We start from the raw sequence: 19319 nt of genomic DNA, 5'->3' as shown, positions 1-19319 counted from the left end.
AGGACCAGACTGACAGAGTGTTCAAGAATTTCTTTAGATCTTGGGCGCCTGGGTGGCTCAGTTGGTTAAGCAACTGCCTTCGGCTCAGGTCATGATTCTGGAATCCCAGGATCGAGTCCCACATTGGGCTCCCTGCTCAGCAGGGAGTCTGCTTCTCCCTCTGACCCACCCCCCTCTCATGCTCTCTCTCTCTCCCATTCTCTCTCAGATAAAATCTTTTTAAAAAAAGAATTTCTTTAGATCTTATCCATTTGTAATAATTTAAGAGTTTACTAATGTTCCCAAAGTTCTATGTTTAAATTGAAAATGGATGTTCTAAGGATAGAGATAAGTTAGTCTCTGTCCTAATTTTTAATTTATTGATAGGAAAGGGCTAGAGTCTGATTCTTAAAATTTTTTTTTAAATTTTATTTATTTATTTCAGAGAGAGAGAGAATGAGAGATAGAAAGCACGAGAGGGAAGAGGGTCAGAGGGAGAAGCAGACTCCCTGCTGAGCAGGAAGCCTGATGTGGGACTCGATCCCGGGACTCCAGGATCATGACCTGAGCCGAAGGCAGTCGCTTAACCAACTGAGCCACCCAGGCACCCCTAGAGTCTGACTCTTAGCTTTTATTCTTGGCCTTTCTTTAATCAGCGCTTGGCCGTGTTTTGCCATCATTTACTTGTTTTTCTCTAGTGCCTACTATTCAGCAAGTCCTGAACAAGTATTTAGGAGGTGAACGAACCAGATGTATGCAGCCAAAGAAGGTAATATTCACTTGCTACTAGTTAGTAGTTCTGATAGGGAAGATACTGAAATCAGGAGCAGAAGGGATTTTTAAATGATCTGAGGCTTTAGAACATAGGGTTTAAGTCAGCATGATCTGCATTCAGATACTGACTCCAAACCTGTCCATCATCTTGGGAAAAAGTTTTGGTCTTTTGGGACCTTAAGGTTTTCATTTATGGAATGGGATAATGCTCCTACTTCACAGGGTTAAAGATAAAAAAGATATAAAATGACATATGAAAAGTACAAAGATGCCAAATCAACGTTCTGTCTCAGATCCTCTTTCCTGGGTCCAACTACTGACAAATGAGCAGACACATACACACTAGGTCCACTAATTGCTCTGGATCTCCGGATGTCCTCACATACAAAATGGACGGATGCAGTCGGATCAGATGCAGTCCGTTTCCTTCCAGCTCTATACAGTGGTTGCAAACTCGGGTGCCTCTAGGGGTTAGGCCAGTAACCCCGAAAGTGAGGGGCAGTGACACACTGAGAGCACAAGCCCTCTATCAAGGGCATCACTGGTATTGAGCTGCAGGTGACTGCACTCTGCCGGCCAAACAAAACATTTGTGGAGGTTTGCAGCTTACAGGTCACCAGTCTGTGACTTGTGCTGTCAGCTCTTTAAGGACTTTTTTTTTTTTTAAGATTTTATTTATTTATTTGACAGAGAGAGACACAGCAAGAGAGGGAAGACAAGCAGGGGGAGTGGGAGAGGGAGAAGCAGTTTTCCTGCTGAGCAGAGAGCCCGATGCTGGGCTCGATCCCAGGACCCTGGGATCATGACCTGAGCGAAGGCAGATGCTTGACAACTGAGCCACCCAGGCGCCCCATGTTTAAGGACTTTTTAAGCTTCGAATTGTTTCATATTTTTTTAAAAGATTTTATTTATTTGACAGAGAGATACACAGCAGGAGAGGGAACACAAGCAGGGGGAGTGGGAGAGGGAGAAGCAGGCTTCCCACTGAGCAGAGAGCCCAATATGGGGCTTGATCCCAGGACCCTGGGATTGTGACCTGAGCCGAGGGCAGACGCTTAACGACTGAGCCACCCAGGCACTGCCAAATTGTTTTGTATAAAAATACAAATAATTCTTGGGGCGCCTGGGTGGCTCAGTTGGTTAAGCGACTGCCTTCGGCTCAGGTCATGATCCTGGAGTCCCGGAATCGAGTCCCGCATCAGGCTCCCTGCTCAGCGAGGAACCTGCTTCTCCCTCTGGCCCTCCCCCCTCTCATATGGTCTCTCTCTCTCTCTCTCATTCTCACTCTCTCAAAATAAATAAATAAATCTTTAAAAAAAATAAATAAAAAAATAAATAATTCTTGCATATGTGCAAGAAAACATAACTATGGGATAAGGAACACCCAGGTACTCATCGCCTAGTTAAAAAGAATGTAAGCTTTACTTTTGAAATGTTCTATGGGCCCCTACTCTAATCCTGTTCTTTCTCCTTCAGAGGTAACCGTTTTTCTGAATTAGTATTTCTTTTTTAAAGGTTTTACCATGTCTGTATCCCTAAACTATCATTAGTTTTGCAAATTAATAGCTTTACATAAATGCAGTCATACCAGTTTTACTGTGAGTTGCTTCCCTCCTTCCCCCAAACTTTTTTTCCTTCCCTAATCTTATTTGAGATTCAGCCATGTTGCTTGTTACTATAATTAATTTTCACTGCTAAATAATGTTTCATTATATGAGTAAACCAAGACTTAATTTTCCATTCAACGGTTTTGGACATTTGGCTTGTAGTATGTTGCTACCATAGACAGCTGCAGTGAGTCTTTTGGTGTAAGTTAAGTTTCTCAAGGGTAGTGCTTTTCGAAGTGTGAGTTGTGACCCATTTAGACTTATGAACAATTTAGTGGGTCAGAAGGAGCATTTTTATTTTTATTTATTAAAGACTTTATTTACTTGAGAGAGCATGAGCAGGGGGAGGGGCAGAGGGACAAGCAGACTCCCTGCTGAGCACGGAGCCCGACTTGGGGCTCGATCCCAGTACCCCGAGATCATGACTGGAGCTGGAAGTCAGACGCTTAACCAACTGAGCCACCCAGGCGCCCCAGAAGGAGCATTTTTAAAAAATGAAGTGATCCAGGGCGCCTGGTGGCTCAGTCGTTAAGTGTCTGCCTTCGGCTCAGGTCATGGTCCCAGGGTCCTGGGATCAACTCCCATGTCAGGCTCCCTGCTCAGTGGGGAGCCTGCTTCTCCCTCTGCCACTCCCCCTGCTTGTGTTCCCTCTCTCTGTGTCTCTGTCAAATAAAATCTTAAAAAAAAAAGCGGGGGGCACCTGGGTGGCTCATTTGGTCAAGCGACTGCCTTAGGCTCAGGTCATGATCCTGGAGTATCAGGATCAAGTCTTGCTTCGGGCTCCCTGCTCAGTGGGGAATCTGCTTCTCCCTCTGACCCTCCCCCCCTCTTGTACTCTCTTTCTTTCAAATAAATCTTAAAAAAAAAAAAGATCCAGGATAGACATCAGATACATTTCATATTGCAGAGCGTTGTTTCATAAAATGTTTGAATATTGTGTGTCTATCTGCTCTACGCACGTCCACACGAAGTCATCCTACCAATGTGCACTTCCGCCGCAGCATCTGGTCTGTTCCACATCTATGCTAACACCCAACGCGATCTTTAATTTGTGCCAACCTGGTAGGACTGAAATGGTTTATCACTATGGGTTTAATTTACATTTCCCTGATTACTACTTGAGGTTGAGAAACTTTTGCTGTGTGTTGGCCTAATTGGATTCTTTTTTAAAAGAACCATTCGTTCTCCCAATTGTACAAACTTCAACTTTGAAGTGAACCCAACTTTGTAACTCAAGAAGATTCCTGTCTAAAGGCCTACAGTTAGTGATTACTGCAGACCATGTGCTATCTAGTGAACACAACACGTCAGGTTGAGCACAATTCGCAAAGGCCCAGAAAAGCATGGAATAACCTCTTGATGAGACAACCTTAAGCCAGGCAGCTTTAAAAGAACTAAACTCTAAAGTAATATGTAGTAGAGCTTTGATCACAGGGATATATTCCCAACACCTTCGAGAATCTTCTATTTAACACCACTATGGTAAACCAAACTCTCTAGTACAATGTCTGTGTGTTAAGTAGAGAAAAATAAAGCTGTATCGAGGAGCAGATGCTAGGAATTCAATTAGGCTCATTCACTGGCCTGCATATGCCAGCCTGTCAATGACTGTGATTCAAATTTGTATCTCAGCAGAATCTAAAACTATGTTACCGGTTTTAATCCTTTGGAGTTGTGTACAAATAGTTGAGACCACACGTTAAATCCTTCAATGCCAAGTGTCTTCTGTACTTTCTTTTATTATCATCATAGTCTTTGCATCAAGATACATAGCAATGATAGCAAGTTTCTTTTTAAAGCTTAGTATTAAATATTAAATATCTTTCCCCATTTTAATTTTACATTACTCTGCCAAGAAAAAAAAAATTAAAAGTCAAGTTACTTGAAGCCTGGACACACTTCCATGATTAGCCGGGCTATGTAGAAGTTGGTGGCTTTGTTCTTCCTGCTGTAAAAGCAGATCCCAGGCCCGAGAAAGATGGGGCCAGGTTCTAATTGTTTTTGAAAAGTGTGCTACAAAAATGGATGGCCTGTTATAAGCCAGGTTACAAAGTAAGGATGGGGGTAAGGGAGGGATATTTTCCTCCAGAAACAGAATTTCTGAAGAGTCCCAGTCCATAATTTTTTTCCCCAAAATGGTTGGAGGAGGGGTCAAATCTCAACATGAGCTTCGAAGTACTGTCTCTGTGAGGGGACGGTAGTTGCCTTGCCATCGAGGGGGGCTGCTGAGGAGGAGCATGGCTAGACTGGGCCATCCCCGCCCTCCTCAGCTAGGGAAATGGAAAGTTTATTGCCCAGTGGGTGTGAAAGTGGGCTGAAGCTTGGTTGGTACTGAATTCTCTAAGAGGTTTCTTCTAGAAACAGACAACTCAGACTCTTCCTCTCACGTCAACAAAGAAGTTATTTTTAAAAGCACTTGGGAAGTTCCTCCGCCACCGCTCAGGTGGGAAGGCTCAGAGAAGGGAGTCATCAGTACAGCCACCCTCTAGGCCGTAACGGAATTCTTGAAGGTTGGAGACCCCGTAGAAGTGGACGAAGGCTGCGGCCACCACCAGGACATGGAAAATCTGATGAGACTGAAACTGTAGGAGTGACAAGAGACGGGCCGTTAGGACAGCAGCAAGGAGAGATTAGAACTAAGTAGCAAGCATTTGCTTCTTCTAGTTTCTCCTTAAGATTTTTTTTTACATCATAAAAATGATGTATTTGTTGTAGAAAATTTTTTATCAATCTTGTCAGAGATACACCAAAATGTTAATACCGGTTATCCCCCTGCCATTTCTCCTTACGTATATATAGGTACCCTGAAACACTACAGGATCCCTATGTCTCTTACCGCCTTGTACTTAAGCCTTTAACTTTGGCTGGTCACTCACCATCAAAGGCCCTGCTGGAAGAGTCATTTCTTACCCATATGTCAAATTTCCCAGGAAAGAAGCGTTCAGGAATTCGAGCAGCATAAAGGCCAGCTCCGGTGATGTACATCACAGCCATGAGGAAGAACCAGCCCATCTGGCCCACTGTGGTGGCCTTGACAAAGCCCTCAGCGATAGTAAAGTGCATGGTGGGCACAACACCACTCAAGCCAAGTCCCAGGAACACTCCTGAACAAAGCAGACATAAGATCGTCAAGCAAGGAAACGGTTACCACATGGCAGGCAGCGCTTACTCCAGAATTCAGAGGTTTATTGTGACAATTAGCTATTTTCTGGTGAAGAGGACATGTTTAGGAAACTGAACCACAAGACGAATAACAGTCAGCAGACATTTCTTCAACATCCAGAATGGGAAGAAGGCTGTGTCAGTGCTGTTACCTTTTAAGGAGCACCAAGAACAAACATCTGACATTCTTTATTATTTGTTAAGAAATGTGAAGCCTTGGCCAAAAGGCTCTGTCAAAACCCTCTCACAGCTGACTGGGATAAGGAACCTAAATGGCAAGGCTTCAGCTGAGTGGCTTCCAAGTCAGAGAGGAGTTGGGCAGGTTTTCCATTAAGATCATAGAAGACTTAAGTATCGGGACCCTGACCTCCTGAGTAGACAGACATACCCAGATTAGAAGCTGTCAAGCTGCAGGGACACACAAGTAAGATAAGAGGAAGGGAAGAATGGGTATTTGTCTCAACATCACTACACTACACATAACTGGAGGGCAGGGCCGATCTTCTGCATTTCTTTTTTTTAAAAAAGATTTTATTTATTTGACAGAGAGAGACAAGAGAGAGTGAACACAAGCAGGGGGAGTGGGAGAGGGAGAAGTGGCTTCCCGCGGAGCAGGGAGCCCGATGCGGGGCTGGATCCCAGGACCCTGGGATCATGACCTGAGCCGAAGGCAAACACTTAACGACTGAGCCACCCAGGCGCCCCTGATCTGCATTTTTGTAGATGCCCTTGTTAAAGCATTATGCTTGGCACACGGTTGGTGCTTGATGAATATTTAATTCTTTTAACTGAAGGTTTAAGACACAGCACATAAGAAGAAGTCCAAAGGGCCTGAAAACTAGTGGTAACTAATGTGTTGCTGCAAAAATAAAGCTTAAAAGGAGAGTCCAGATGAGACAACACAAAGATGTTTATGCTTGTAGCTGCTACAATAGTTGTGACCAGTGTTGATGCTCAAGGTGTTTGTTTTTTTAATTCACCAAACCAAGCCTTCCATTCCCTTAGGAAAAAATAACTCCAGGTGTTTTAATTTTAACCCCTTGGTTTGAGTGCCTGGTTTAGACCAGTCACTAAAATGATGGTGCTCTGTATATTTTTTTAACTTTCTCAAATCAAATTTAAGAGCAGTCATTTCTATACTTGCAGCAAATTGACCAGCTTGGTAGTTATCTGTCCTGCTAGCACACCACTGAAATACTATGAAACATTGGGGAGAATTGAACTTTGAAAATTCATGGCGCTTTCCAAGTTCTAAACACAAATCAAGGCTTGGATGGGGTCCCCCAACTGCAAACCTTAGGGCCCAGGGTTGAGCCTATTAGGCTCAAGGCCCAAATATGTGTGAAGTTTACACTATGTCTTCCTACCCACCTGCTCTTGTCTGCCGGTGCTTAGGAGTGGCAAACCGGTCCCACTGTGCCACAATGATGGCAGAAATGCCCAGGACGCAGACGATGGAGAGGTAGATGAGCCGTGGCTGTGGGGAGCAGTAGAAGGAGTAATAGAGCCAGGGGACAAAGCTCCCCATAATCAGTAGAGCAATCCCTGAATAATCTAGTCTAAAAAAGAGCCATAAAAATGAAATAAATCAGTGGGAGAAATGAAGAAATCCTATGGCTTGTTGAACTTGTTCTTTCAGTTCACCTGCTCCAAGCTTTGAACATCTCCACGCAGCCTCCCCTCATTTCCCATACAATTTATCCTACATCCTGGATCAAAAACCCACCAAGTCAAGCACATCTATTTTGCAGTGGAAGTTTCTTTTCTTTTTTTTTTTCTCTTTTATTTTTTTTATTATGTTATGTTAATCACCATACATCATTAGTTTTTGATGTAGTGTTCCATGATTCATTATTTGCATGTAACACCCCGTGCTCCATGCAGAACGTGCCCTCTTTAATACCCATCACCAGGCTAACCCACCCCCCACCCCCCTCCCCTCTAGAACCCTCAGTTTGGTTTTCAGAGTCCATTGTCTCTCATGGTTCATCTTGCAGTGGAAAAGTTTCTTAAGAATCCTGCATCACAGGACTTCACCCCTTCCCTTAGTTATGGGCAGCCAAATCTCCCCCTAGTGGAAACTTCAACTTAGGAGTTCTGTCACTATCCAGCTGATTCCCAGCTTCCCATTCATGAAGGGCTCTGAATGTTCTTCAGTTCTAACCTGAGTTCCCAAAACAAAACCCCTGAATTGGGAGTATTCTTAAGAGGTACTGTTCTGATTTAGTTGACTTTTTTAATGATAAAAATGTTTCCTGGTATTATGGGAAAAACAAAATAACCTGCCGCCACTACCACCAAAACCAACAACAACAACAACAAGCAAATAAACAGAACTCCGGGCACAGAGTTGGGGAATCTGAAAAGCATTAGATAATGGACATCTGGGGCTTCCAGCAGTGCATGGGCAGCAAAGATAAGTTTAACTGGACGGGTGGGTAGGAGCATTAGCAGAACGAAGCAGGAATACTTTACCACGCCCTGCTGTGGCTCCGGCCAATACGAAGGTAAGATAGTACTGGGTACTTGCGCTCCAAGAGCAGCCCACTGGTACCCCAAATTTCACAAAGGTTAGTACCATACAGGTAAAATCCATCTGTTGAGGAGGCTGCAGTGCATTTTCTCATGAGGGATTTAAGAGAAGAGCTTCACCGCCCTATTATACCCACAAAATAGAAAGCCCTTCCTCTGGGACATCAGGGAACCTTTAGGAGTCATTGGAGTTTCCAGTACCCAGTCAGCCCTCAAATCACATCCCCACAAGATGTGACAGTAGTGTGTGGTCTTTCCGTACTGATGTTCTTTCAACTCACTTGGAAAAAGTCCGAGAGACTTTCTCTGAATGACAATAGACGGTGTGAAAGAGCCAGGAGAAGCTGAGGCAGAGCACTGCACCCAAAAAGAACATCCCAAAAACCACCTTCTCCTGTAGAGGGGCCATGAAGTACATATTTGGTCTGAGCATGGTCAAGATTCCCAAAAAGAGAAACAGCACAAAACCTATAGGAGGGAAAAGAAAAAAAAAAGCCTAAGGGAAAGGACAGTACATGCACTTTGACAGTTGATGGTGTTAAATCAGCACTAAAACAATGGGGTTCAGCTGTGGGAACTGCAGTCTAAAATTTCAGGAGAAAATGGCACCAGTCACAGAAACTCAGACTAAAAGAGCACTTTTTGAAATGCTGGCATTTTGTTTGGACAGCGGGAATTCATGAAATAGAAGCAACTGCCTCCACTGAGGACAGTTCTGCCAGGGTTCCAATTTCTTCTCCTGGTTCTAGGCCTTCCTCCTCTAGTCTCAAAGATCAGTGATCAAGGATCAATCAATGAGTCAGAACAACTTTGTTCTTTTCCTTCCCATGGACAAAGGCTATATAATCCCTCCCTTGGCATTTAAGGAGACAAAAACATTGGATTTCTTCCCCACCCAAATCACTCACCAAGCAGATGGGTCCAGATGTTGCCAGTTTCTGTATGGATGCGGAAAATGCTCTTGAAGCAAGCCCGGAAGGAGGGCATAGGTGGTCTATGGCCATGTAGCAAGTAGTCATTGTCCTTCAGCCAGTCAGGGAGTACGTCATATGGGATGACCCTCCAGCGTCCCTCCCAGACCTGGAATATATATACTGTAAGAAGGGCCCTAAAGAATGCTAGTTTCCCCCAGGACAAGGATCGAAGGACAGCCAGTCTGGGAGAATGTCAACCAGGCTTCGGCTGGTAGGTAATAGGGAACCAGCCTGGACCTACAGATGTCCAAGGCACAGTATGAATGAGGCCATCGCAGTACTGTATATCTTGACCAATTTTTGCTAATGCCTTTGTTCTTGTGTCATGTTAGTTTATCGGGATATGCTTTAGATAACTGTATCTCAATCTTGAAAAAAATATGGCAGGACTTTCTTTAAGCTACTTGAAATTTCACAATTAAGTAAAAATAGTGAATGAAAACAAAGAAATAGAAATTATATATAATGGTTTTGAAAACATACATTTTATCGCTCCTTTGCCCCTCTAATCCAGGAGATTCTAGCTGACCCCTGCTCAATCCCTTCCCCCCAGTAGATTCCAAGTCCTTCCTAGGTTGGGACTATGTCTTTTTAGAGCAGGGGTTCTTAACCCAGGACACACGGACAATGGATAGAATCCAGCGAGGGATGGAAATTTGGATGGGAAAAAAATGATCTTTTATTTTCACTCACCTCTACCTGAAAGCTAACACTCCCCTCAATTATAAATGTGAGCAACAAAGCACAGTAGTGCTGGAACCTGTGACTGTCACCCATAGAAATCCGATATTTTCATACACTAGTTTTGCAGATATCAAAATATTGTTACGCTTCACTGCTTAGAAATGATAAATTTTAATAAAATACATTATCACTTGTCATTAATGCATATCCAATGTGTTCATAAAAGGAGCCCACATGAAAATTTCAGAACTTTAAAAATTAAAAAATTCTAACGACTGCCAAAGGGATCCATAGCAAAAAAAGCTAAGAACTTCTGTTTTAGGATATATTGTGAGCACTGCCTAACACGGTAGGTAGTAAAAATGTAACTAGCCTTCCCCTTGATTTACTTCATCTTGAGCAAAAACAAACCCACAGGCAGGAGTAAAAGTTCTTCAATCCGATGCGTGTTTGCTGCCCTTCATCCAGGACAGAAGCTACTGGGCTGTACCTTGTACACGAACTCCTCCATCTTTTCCATGGCATGGTGGGCCTGCAGGGGAAGTGTCAGTACCCGCACCTCCTCCTCCTCTTCCTGGGGCAATGGGCATGCTTGCTCTTCTTCAGCCTACAGGGACAAAAAAATACACAAAAACCAATCCTAAGAGCCATCTCATACACTGGGCTAGTCCAGATCAGAAAGATCCAAAGAAACCTGAACTCAACATTTCCTGCCTGGCCTCTCTCCTACCCATAGGACCTTGTGGCTTTTTCTCCAAAAGCATGATAGTTAATGAGTTTATAACACTGTAGCTCAAGCTTGATTAATTGCAAATGCTGGAGTGAGAGCTCAATTCAGCACACAGGAGGCGGACTGGTGGGGGCTGACTCGAAAGGGATACGGGACTGCCACGCCAGTTCTAAATGTTCTTTAAGTTTGGATGGCCCCTCCTTACCTATCGGACAGTGGTTCTCAACTGTCACCAATTTCCCAAATCTCTCTCTATTCCAGACCACTAAATCTTCAAAACAATGGAAGAGACAGAGTCTCAGAGATTCCCTTAACAATTTAAATCTGTTCATAGCTCCCTGTTCACTGACTCTGAGGATTGTATCATGACTGAAACTTTGTATTCCTTGCAGCTCCCAAGAGTCTCAGGGCCTCCAAACTGGTTCTGTAGAAAGCAGCAGCTTCCTACAGGATAGGACAGAGTCCTGTCCCCCAAGGAGCTTTGACACAAAGTGTGCACACGGGAGAGCACTTCCCTATCAAGAAGCGAGACTTTTCTCTCAGTCCCAAGGCTCCAAACCATGGAGATGGAGAGCTGGGAGGTTCAGCTCCTTCTCTTTCGCTCTCCTGTGGATGGTCCCTGGGGAAACAAATGGTTCCTCTTAAATTGTGTGGTACAGATTCCTGCTTGCCTACCCCCATATCCATTCTCTCTCTCTCTTCCTCAGTAACAAAGTCCTTGGTTTTATTCAGGGTGAGAACGTTACTGTAATTTTACTCAGGCCCAATGAAGAGATGACATTGCCTACCTTCCGCTGCAGCCGAATATAACTATGTAACTAAGTTCTGGCCTGTGGGATGTAAATGGAAGTGTTGCGAGATACTTCCAGAAAGGGTGGGCCCTTCTCCTCTTTCCCCTTCCTCATTTTCTGGTGGCTGGTAAGGGGGTGTGATGGAGGATCAAGACAGAGGCCTGACAATCGTGGAGCCCTGTTATCAACCTGGGATGGGTTACTTCTAGAATTCTTTTACATGAAACACACTGTCTTCTGTCTTGTCAGAACTGCAGGGATTTTTGTTTGTTATATGGAGCCAAACCTAATCCTAACTGATGCTTCATTCATTCACAGGCATTTACTAATTACTTACTGGACTTCAGGCCTTGTGTTAAGTCCTGGGGTTATAAAGATGAGTGAACTTGCAAAAGCTTACAGTGGAAAAAGGATACAAATAAATAAGATACATATAATACAGTAGGATAAGGACTGGATGGAGATATTCCCAGGGTGCTATGGTCCCTCCTTTGGGGAGCGGTGAGATCTTAAAAAAACGGACACTGACACAGGCCTAATGAGAGATTCTGATTAAGGCAATGACTCCTGGGAAGACAACTTACTTTGGTTGGGTTGGCAGTTACCCGTTTGCCCTTCTCTTCTAGCAGGGGTCCCAGTTCAGCCAGCTCCACCGTGTCCGTTTCCCTGTTACTGGCAGGAGCCCCATTGCCCTGTGCCACCACAGATCCTTTGTGAGAAGACATCTGGCTGGTACCTCAATACCCTGCAGCTTCAGCTTGGAGAAAGGTTGGGGTCTCTCAGCCCCAGGGGGCAGAGATCTCCCTGTGATGGTAAACACTAAAAGCGAACACAAACATGAAGGGTATTGACAAGTGATTCCTCTTACAGTTTCATTTCCACGAGTCAACACTGCATAAGACACAGCTAATCAACTCACACCCTACCTCCAATTCTAAAGTCTAGGCAATTGCTAAATTAAAATCTATTCCTTGTTCTCCCTCTTTAATGTTAGTCTTGACTCGGAATTTTACTAATCTTACAGATAAGGTTGAAAATATAACATCTGGTTGCTTGTCTTCAAAGGATCTGTGGTAATTATATCAAACTGTCACCACAGAAAACCAGCTACTCACCCTCAACCCCTTCCCACAGGTGTGGAGCCCATTCAGTGAGAAGAGTCTAGCCTACCATTCTCAAAGCTATTCTGCCCAAGAAAGGCTTGGCTCTGAGAATGAGGAGCAAAAATAGGAGGCCAACCCCTGGCTGTAATTACAGTTGACCCTTCAACAAGACAGGTTTGAACTGCAAGGGTCCACCTATATGCAGATTTTCTTCAAGATATATGTACATATATGTACAGTACTGTAAATATATTTTCTCTTCCTTATGATTTTCTTAATAAGTTTCTTTTTTCTAGCTTACTTTATTGTAAGAATATAGTATGTAATACATGTAACATACAAAATATGTGTTAATCAACTGTTTATGTTATTGGTAAGAAGACTTCTGGTCAACTAGTAGGCTATTAGTTAACTTCTGGGAAGTCCAAAGTTACACGTGGACTTTCAACTGTGCGGGAGTCAGTGCCCCTAACCTCCGTGTTGTTCAAGGGTCAACTATATTTCAAGACCACCCAAGCTTTAAATAAATTAAATGCCAACTGAACTTGGGTGGGCTTTTTCTACAAATGAGCTCACAAGTGTGCCTCATATGCAGAAGGAACTTGGTTGTGAGCTAGACGGTTAATTTCTCTGCAATGCCTACTAATTCTACTGTAGGATTATAGCCTGGGTCCGACACTTGGATAACAAGCTTTCATCATAATCTCTCCTTAAAGCAAGCAATAACTTACCTGGGAGCAGGAAGTTGAAGACAAGGAGGCAGCCCCAGCCTTGCCCTTTGCCAAACACATACCAAACAACCAGCTCAGTAAGGGCTTGTCCCAACCACCATAGCTCATAATCTAAGCCCCACTCAAATTAGTTTTTCAGAAACTAGAGACAGGTACACAAATCCTTAAGGAAAACCAGAGAAACCTAGAATTCAGTTTTCTAGGAAAAACTTCTAATACTTGAGGTTTTCCTGAGTTGGACTTCAGGCAGTGGTCTTTCAATCAAGCCTCAGGGAGATGAAAATGATATTGAGAAGAGAGGGAAAGTGTCCAAAGATGCTCACCACCTTGTATATTACTAGCCCCCCCTCCCCCAACAAAGGAGTTTATTACTCATAGCAACAGTAATGACCAGAATATTAGCATTTTTATGCACTGGCTCTATGAACCCAATGACCACAGGGCAATGCAAAAAGGGTCAAGCAGCACCTGCCCAGGGCGTGGGCTGCATTACCAGAGAGGAAATTTAAGCTTAGGGAACCCAAACCTCTTATAATAGGCAGTAACCAGGACTGCTCATGAGAGAGACACTGTATCTATCTCCCACCGCTGTTCACTACACAAACATCTTTGATATCTTATACCAGTTCTCTTTTTATCCAAGACTAATTACAATTTCTTCTCAGGGATTATAATTGGATATAAGTAGTCAGATGAGGGCAGGCCTTAAATTTCAAAAGTCGTGCTATGTTCAACTCACAAGCACAGCTGAAAGCAATAGGCAAATCTAGTTCAAGAGAGCAAACGGTAACTCACTGCACAGCAGACCTTTATATGGTGTCAACACATAGACAGTTCTTCTTCCTTCAAATGTGCAAGATTCTGACAAGACAGAGGCCAGCCCACAGCCAAAGCCAACAATTGAGCCTAAGGAGAACAGGAAACTGGAGGCCCCTGAAAACCTCAGGAAATAGACAATCCCCTTAAGAAACACTGGGAAATCTTTTTCAATGGGTTGACCACAAAACGTATTTCCTTAGAGTGAAGTACTCCTGAATATAAACAGCTTTACCAAGAAATACTCTATACGAAAGAAAAGAAAAATAAAAAGCTTTGGGCACTTTGGACAAGTCTGAATAGGGGGCATGCACTTAGCTCAGAACACTGCTGCTGGGGCAAAAAACAAAAAACAAAAAAACTCAGGTTCTGTGATATGTACCCTTGATTTTGGTCAGAACCCATATTTCAAAATGAATGAATGAAGGGAGCAGCATTCTAGTCGGCAAGCATATGACTTATCAGCTTCTTGTCACTAGCTAAGGGTTTATGCACTTTTTCTTGTGCTTGTGGGGCTTTCTCTTTTCCCCAGAGTAAGCCAATATATTCACGGAATATTTAACAAATATATTTAGCACTAGCACCCTAAGGCATTCTAAGGTACTGTGCAAAATACACAGCTGAACAAGTGTCTTCAAAGGAGCCTATCATCAGATGGCATGAGGTCACCTGTGATATGTACGAAGTCAGTGATATAATTTCACCGTTTCAGGAGGGCAGCGGAGGCAGAGAACACATAGCCTAGAATGGCCACATACTAAATTCAGTTATTTCGAATGCTGTGAAACTATTTTACTAGAGGCAATGAGAATAATATAGATAAACTTTAAGTTGGACAGTTAGGGTCAGAGATCAAACGCAGAATCCAGCTTGGTATTCTTACTAATTTCCTCATTTGAATTGCAAAGTTTTTACGCCCTCAAGTCTAGTGTTCTTCTAGGATGATCTCTGTCTCTTGGCCAACATGTCTTCCCTTTCAGTCCAAATCACTCTGTTAATTCTTCTGATGCCCTCCAGCTCCTCTATCACTAGCTCCTACACCTCTGCTCAGCATTATCTTCTAGGCCCAGAGTCACTAAACCTAACAGACATCCCAGTTAACTCACAAACCAGTCATCAGCTACAACTCATCATACAAGATATGGCATCATGTAAAGTACATACAATGGAGGTCAATGGAGATCATGTCATCATAGTGAGCAAAGTCCATTGTCCAGTTTGGTCTTCTAAACTGTAGCAACACAGAGACAGGAAAGGGAGAGATAGGGATCGGAGGTCTGGCAAGAGAAAAGCAAATAATACTAGGACCTGGAAATATAACTTCTTATAGGGTGACCATTCCCCAAACAACTGGGAATTATTACAAGCGTTTTTTTCTTTATTATATAAAACCAGCATAAACCGCTATGGTATTAAGACCGGTTCTGGGAGCACTCAGGAGGGCCGAGTATACTTGAACTTTCTGCCAGCTTTCTATGCCCTTAGTATTTCAGAGGAAAACACATTTCCCCTCAAACTCACCACACCTAATATAACAAATCAGAACTGGGCCAAACTCCACTGAGTGCATTTTTGATGGGATTTCTTCAAAACAAGCTAATAAAAATCTTTACCACTAAGCTTTCCAACTGGATAAACCTATGATATTAGAGAATAACGCTGTGGAGGCAGGGAGGTGTTTGTGTTCCTATAAATAAGATAATCCTGTGCCACACTTGGGAAAGAACTGATTCTTAATCACTGGCCAGTTAGCCAGAGAGTTTACTTCCCTCACAGTTTCTGGAGATATTTATTTTGAGAACCAGTTCCCAAGTTTTCCAAGTAAATCCTTCCCTGGAGTCAAAGGCATAAATCTTCTTCTGTGATTTTTTAATCTGGAGTTTCTGGACCCTTAAGAGATTCTGTGGGTAGGCATGGGTAGGCTCGATCTATGTCTGCCTGACTCTGTTGTTCCAAAGCATGATTAATTTAGCAGTAAAGTCAGAGAACACAGACATCTTCTCTACCTATGCTCTGTTAGGGCGCGTGGTTTCGTAGCACTGCTGGGGAAAAGTGAGTCAAGGCAAAGACCTAGGTTTGAAAATTACCAAACTGCAGCAGTGAGGTCTTAGCTTTCTCACTTGATGCTGGGTGTCACCAATGTAAGTGTCTAAAGTGGAGAATCACACTCTAACTTCCCTTGTAGCTCTTCTCCCGCTATCCCAACAGAAGACTTTTTGATCCCACAGACTGATAAGCTTTCCAAATGCCATGACCAAAAAATAAATAAATAAATAAATAAATAATAAATTAAAAAAAAAAAACAACACAGGCTGATGAAGGAGTTTCATGCCAGTCCCTGTTTTTAATATTTGGCTTTCATATATATGGTCAGTACACTTAATACATTAGAGTACTCACTTTACACTGTGTACATCAGAAGCCCCAATCTAGGTGCAATACCTAAAAGCCAATCAGTTGGAACTGGTTTGCCTACAGGGCACTTTCCAGGATTGTTTCCATTGAAGATAGTTATAAACTTTATGAACATTAACCACGCCCCCAACATTTCTGAGAAGGAAAAGGGAATTAACTTTGAGCATAGTGAGAGGAACAAAGTTTGGTGGGCGATATTAGAGACGAATGGAGGTTAAGGACAAATGTAATGACTTTGATAAGTACCAGTACCAGAAAAAACAACAGCATAATTAATAAAGCTTCTGGGTTTAAATGTGACTGTTTAGTTCACCAGTGCAATCACACGGAGATGGGCCAGGATAATACAGCAAGAGTTTTTTTTTTTTTTCTTTTTTAAGAGTTTATTTGAGAGCACGCGCACGAGCAGGGGGAGGGGCAGGAGAAGCAGACTCCCTGCTGAGCCGGGAGCCTGATGCCCCCAGGGCTCTATCTCAGGACCCTGAGATCATGACCTGAGCCAAAGGCAGCCGCTTAACCAACCGAGCCACCCAGGTGCCCCTACAACAAGAGTGCTAAAGAGTTCAGTTTGGCTTTATATTATAGGGGTCAACTGAAATTTCCTAGGGAAATAGAGAACAAACTTAACTGGCCTAGAGAGAAACACAAATTCTATTCTTTATCCATCTGACAATACCTATTGATTGTGCCTACAGAGATAAGGCAAAGGAGAATTAGAGGCATGACGAGTTGCTGGCTTCTATTTTAAGAGGGGGCAATAACTTTTTCTACTAACATCACTACAAGGCTAAATGCCATTAAGTGGAGGAATTCAGAAGAAAAGCTCAATTTTAGTTGGAATGACCAGGAAAGGTTTTGCGGAAGACCTTAAGGAAGTATCTTGATAGATAAAATGGAAATAGTGGCCATTCCAGAAGTGCACCTGGTATGACCAAGGCACGCTTGAAAGAACACAGTCCCCAGGGCAGTGAATAATCCACTTTTCCATAAGATAAAATGAAACCAGACTTACTGAAGATAGCCTAAAAGCCTATTTAAGGTGGTATCCTTCATCCATTAGCAATGCTGAGCCTAGTGATTCTTTCCTACTTGCAGGCAAAGTGGTCATTTATTTTTTTTAAATCCCTTGGGAATCATGTAATTTCTTGGCCATTGAGAACAGAAGGCTCTCACATTCTATTCTGCAATTAGGTATGGTTTTGTGGAGGTCTACCGGAAGATGGACCCTCACAGGTAACACACCACAGTTTTTCAGATTGATTCCCCAAGCACCAACCACCACCACTGTATGGGAACACAGAAGTTACTCCATAATAAATTTTAGTGGGTGCAAGCTGGAAACTGCTAGCCTGACACTGCAATCTATTTAGCACCGCACAGTCTAAATTCCTGGTACTGTAGATACTACAAAATATCAGAAACAGCCGTTGCCCTGTAACAGGTGACCTAACCCCATCAAGAGAGAAAGACAGTGAACAACCCCACTATGACTTCACTTCAGAAAAGAACCAGATTATTATGGTGTTAACTTAATTAATATCAGCAGCCTATATATTCCCTGCTGTGTTTTCTAGCTTGTCTTCTAAATACTTGGGGGAAACAGTATGGTTAATCTAGTAAAGTAGTATGTAGGCCTCTTATTGCTCCCGACACCTGAAATTGTGGAAACTGAAATTCGCCTCGTCAGTTTCCCGGTAGCATGAGAAGCACTAGAAACTGAGGGAAAGCATATTATCTATTTTATTTTCTTAAAAGCCAAAGACTTGAAGACCCAAAATCTCACACATAAGATGGCATACATCAATGTGAGATTTCTAAGGGAATAAAATTCCATTTTCCTCCCAGTTTCGATTTTGCTCGCGTTCCAGCTTTTAGGGTTACCTTAAATAAAGGTAAATTGTCCACTAATCTCCCTTTCTCCCCCCAGTCGAGGTGGGCACACTGTCGCGGTTTGATCTGCCAAAAACTTGTCGTCGAGGACCCCTTGGGGCTGCCCCGTCACCAAAGGCTGAGAGAGGCGCTTCTGCGACCCAGGCCCGCACCCCCCACTCCCCACTTGCCTCGCGCAGCGGCCTGGGGACCCGGCTTAGCTCTGGCCTGGCCCGTCCCGTTACGATCCCCGGGCCGGGATCCCGACGTCTCAACTCCCCGGCGGGGCTGGGAAGACTCAGCACTCAACACGGCGGTTAGCAGCCCGGGGGGGAAAAGCCGAGGGCGAGCAGCCCACCCGCCCTTAAATTGTTGGTGGAGGCCGCCTCCGAGGCGGCGCGCAGTGGGAGGGGCCGGAAATGTTTACAACCCCGACCGCGGAGCAGCCCGGAGGCGCTGCCCGCTCCGGTTGGGGGGTCTTGAGACCCTCGCGGTGTCTGGGTGGGTCAGCCCCACGGGCTGTCCCCGCCTCAGGCCTGGGCCGAGGCTCCCGGGGGTCCTAGCGGGGCGGCCGATCCCCGCCCACCCGCTCGCCGCGGCAGCCCGGGGGAAACTTACGGCCGGCGGGCGGGCTGTGCTTGGGGCCGCGGTCCCCCGCGCTACATCCCGCGGCGCTGGAGGCGGCCTACGGCCGAGCGGCCCCGGTTCTTCAGCGCCCTCCCCGCGCCGGAAGGGGCGCGCGACCACACGGCGTCACCTCCGCGGCCGCGTCACCTCCTCTCGGGCTCTCCCTCCCCCTACTTGCCAAGCATTCCTCCCGCAGTCCCAATCACAGGCCGGGTCCCCTCGGGCACGCCTCCCGAGCGCGGGGTGCCGCCCCCTCTGGCCCGGTCCCGCCCCCTCCGCGGCAGGCACCGCCCTCGAGGTCCGGTTTCCCGCGGCAGGCCCCGCCCCCTGGCTCGGCTCCAGTGGTAAACTCCGCCTCTCCAGACCCGGCGAGGACCGCACCCCCAAGTTACTAATTGGTGTGCGTGATGGAGAAGGAATTTCTGGGAATTAGACCGAACCCAGCGAAGGAATGCCGAATTCCCTAGCATGCACCTTGTCCTCTAAATTGGTAAACTCTCTCCACTTTATTACCAACGCCAGTGG

General features: G+C 44.5%; 1 protein-coding gene across 3 annotated transcripts; it reads right to left on the bottom strand.

Moving 5' to 3' along the window:
* Positions 1-4062: 4062 nt before the first annotated feature.
* Positions 4063-18953, bottom strand: ADIPOR1 (adiponectin receptor 1). 3 transcript variants are annotated; one of them, XM_027611780.2, is made up of 9 exons: positions 18786-18953; positions 15048-15114; positions 11818-12052; positions 10203-10319; positions 8963-9134; positions 8336-8522; positions 6894-7081; positions 5271-5464; positions 4249-4942 (listed from the first exon to the last, which is right to left on the bottom strand). In XM_027611780.2, exons 3-9 carry the CDS (start codon positions 11956-11958, stop codon positions 4814-4816), a joined length of 1128 nt encoding a protein of 375 aa, XP_027467581.1. In that variant the 5' UTR covers positions 11959-12052; positions 15048-15114; positions 18786-18953; the 3' UTR covers positions 4249-4813. The 3 variants fall into 3 exon arrangements, with proteins under 3 accessions (XP_027467580.1, XP_027467581.1, XP_027467582.1); XM_027611779.2 differs by lacking the exon at positions 15048-15114 and having other exon boundaries at positions 4063-4942; XM_027611781.2 differs by lacking the exons at positions 15048-15114; positions 18786-18953 and adding an exon at positions 18359-18725.
* Between the last annotated feature and the right edge of the window lie 366 nt (positions 18954-19319).

Source organism: Zalophus californianus, chromosome 10 (assembly GCF_009762305.2).
Source record: "Zalophus californianus isolate mZalCal1 chromosome 10, mZalCal1.pri.v2, whole genome shotgun sequence".
Lineage (NCBI taxonomy): Eukaryota > Metazoa > Chordata > Mammalia > Carnivora > Otariidae > Zalophus > Zalophus californianus.
Note: the sequence above shows the minus strand (reverse complement) of the source record. Positions and strands in the feature narration are given on the sequence as shown.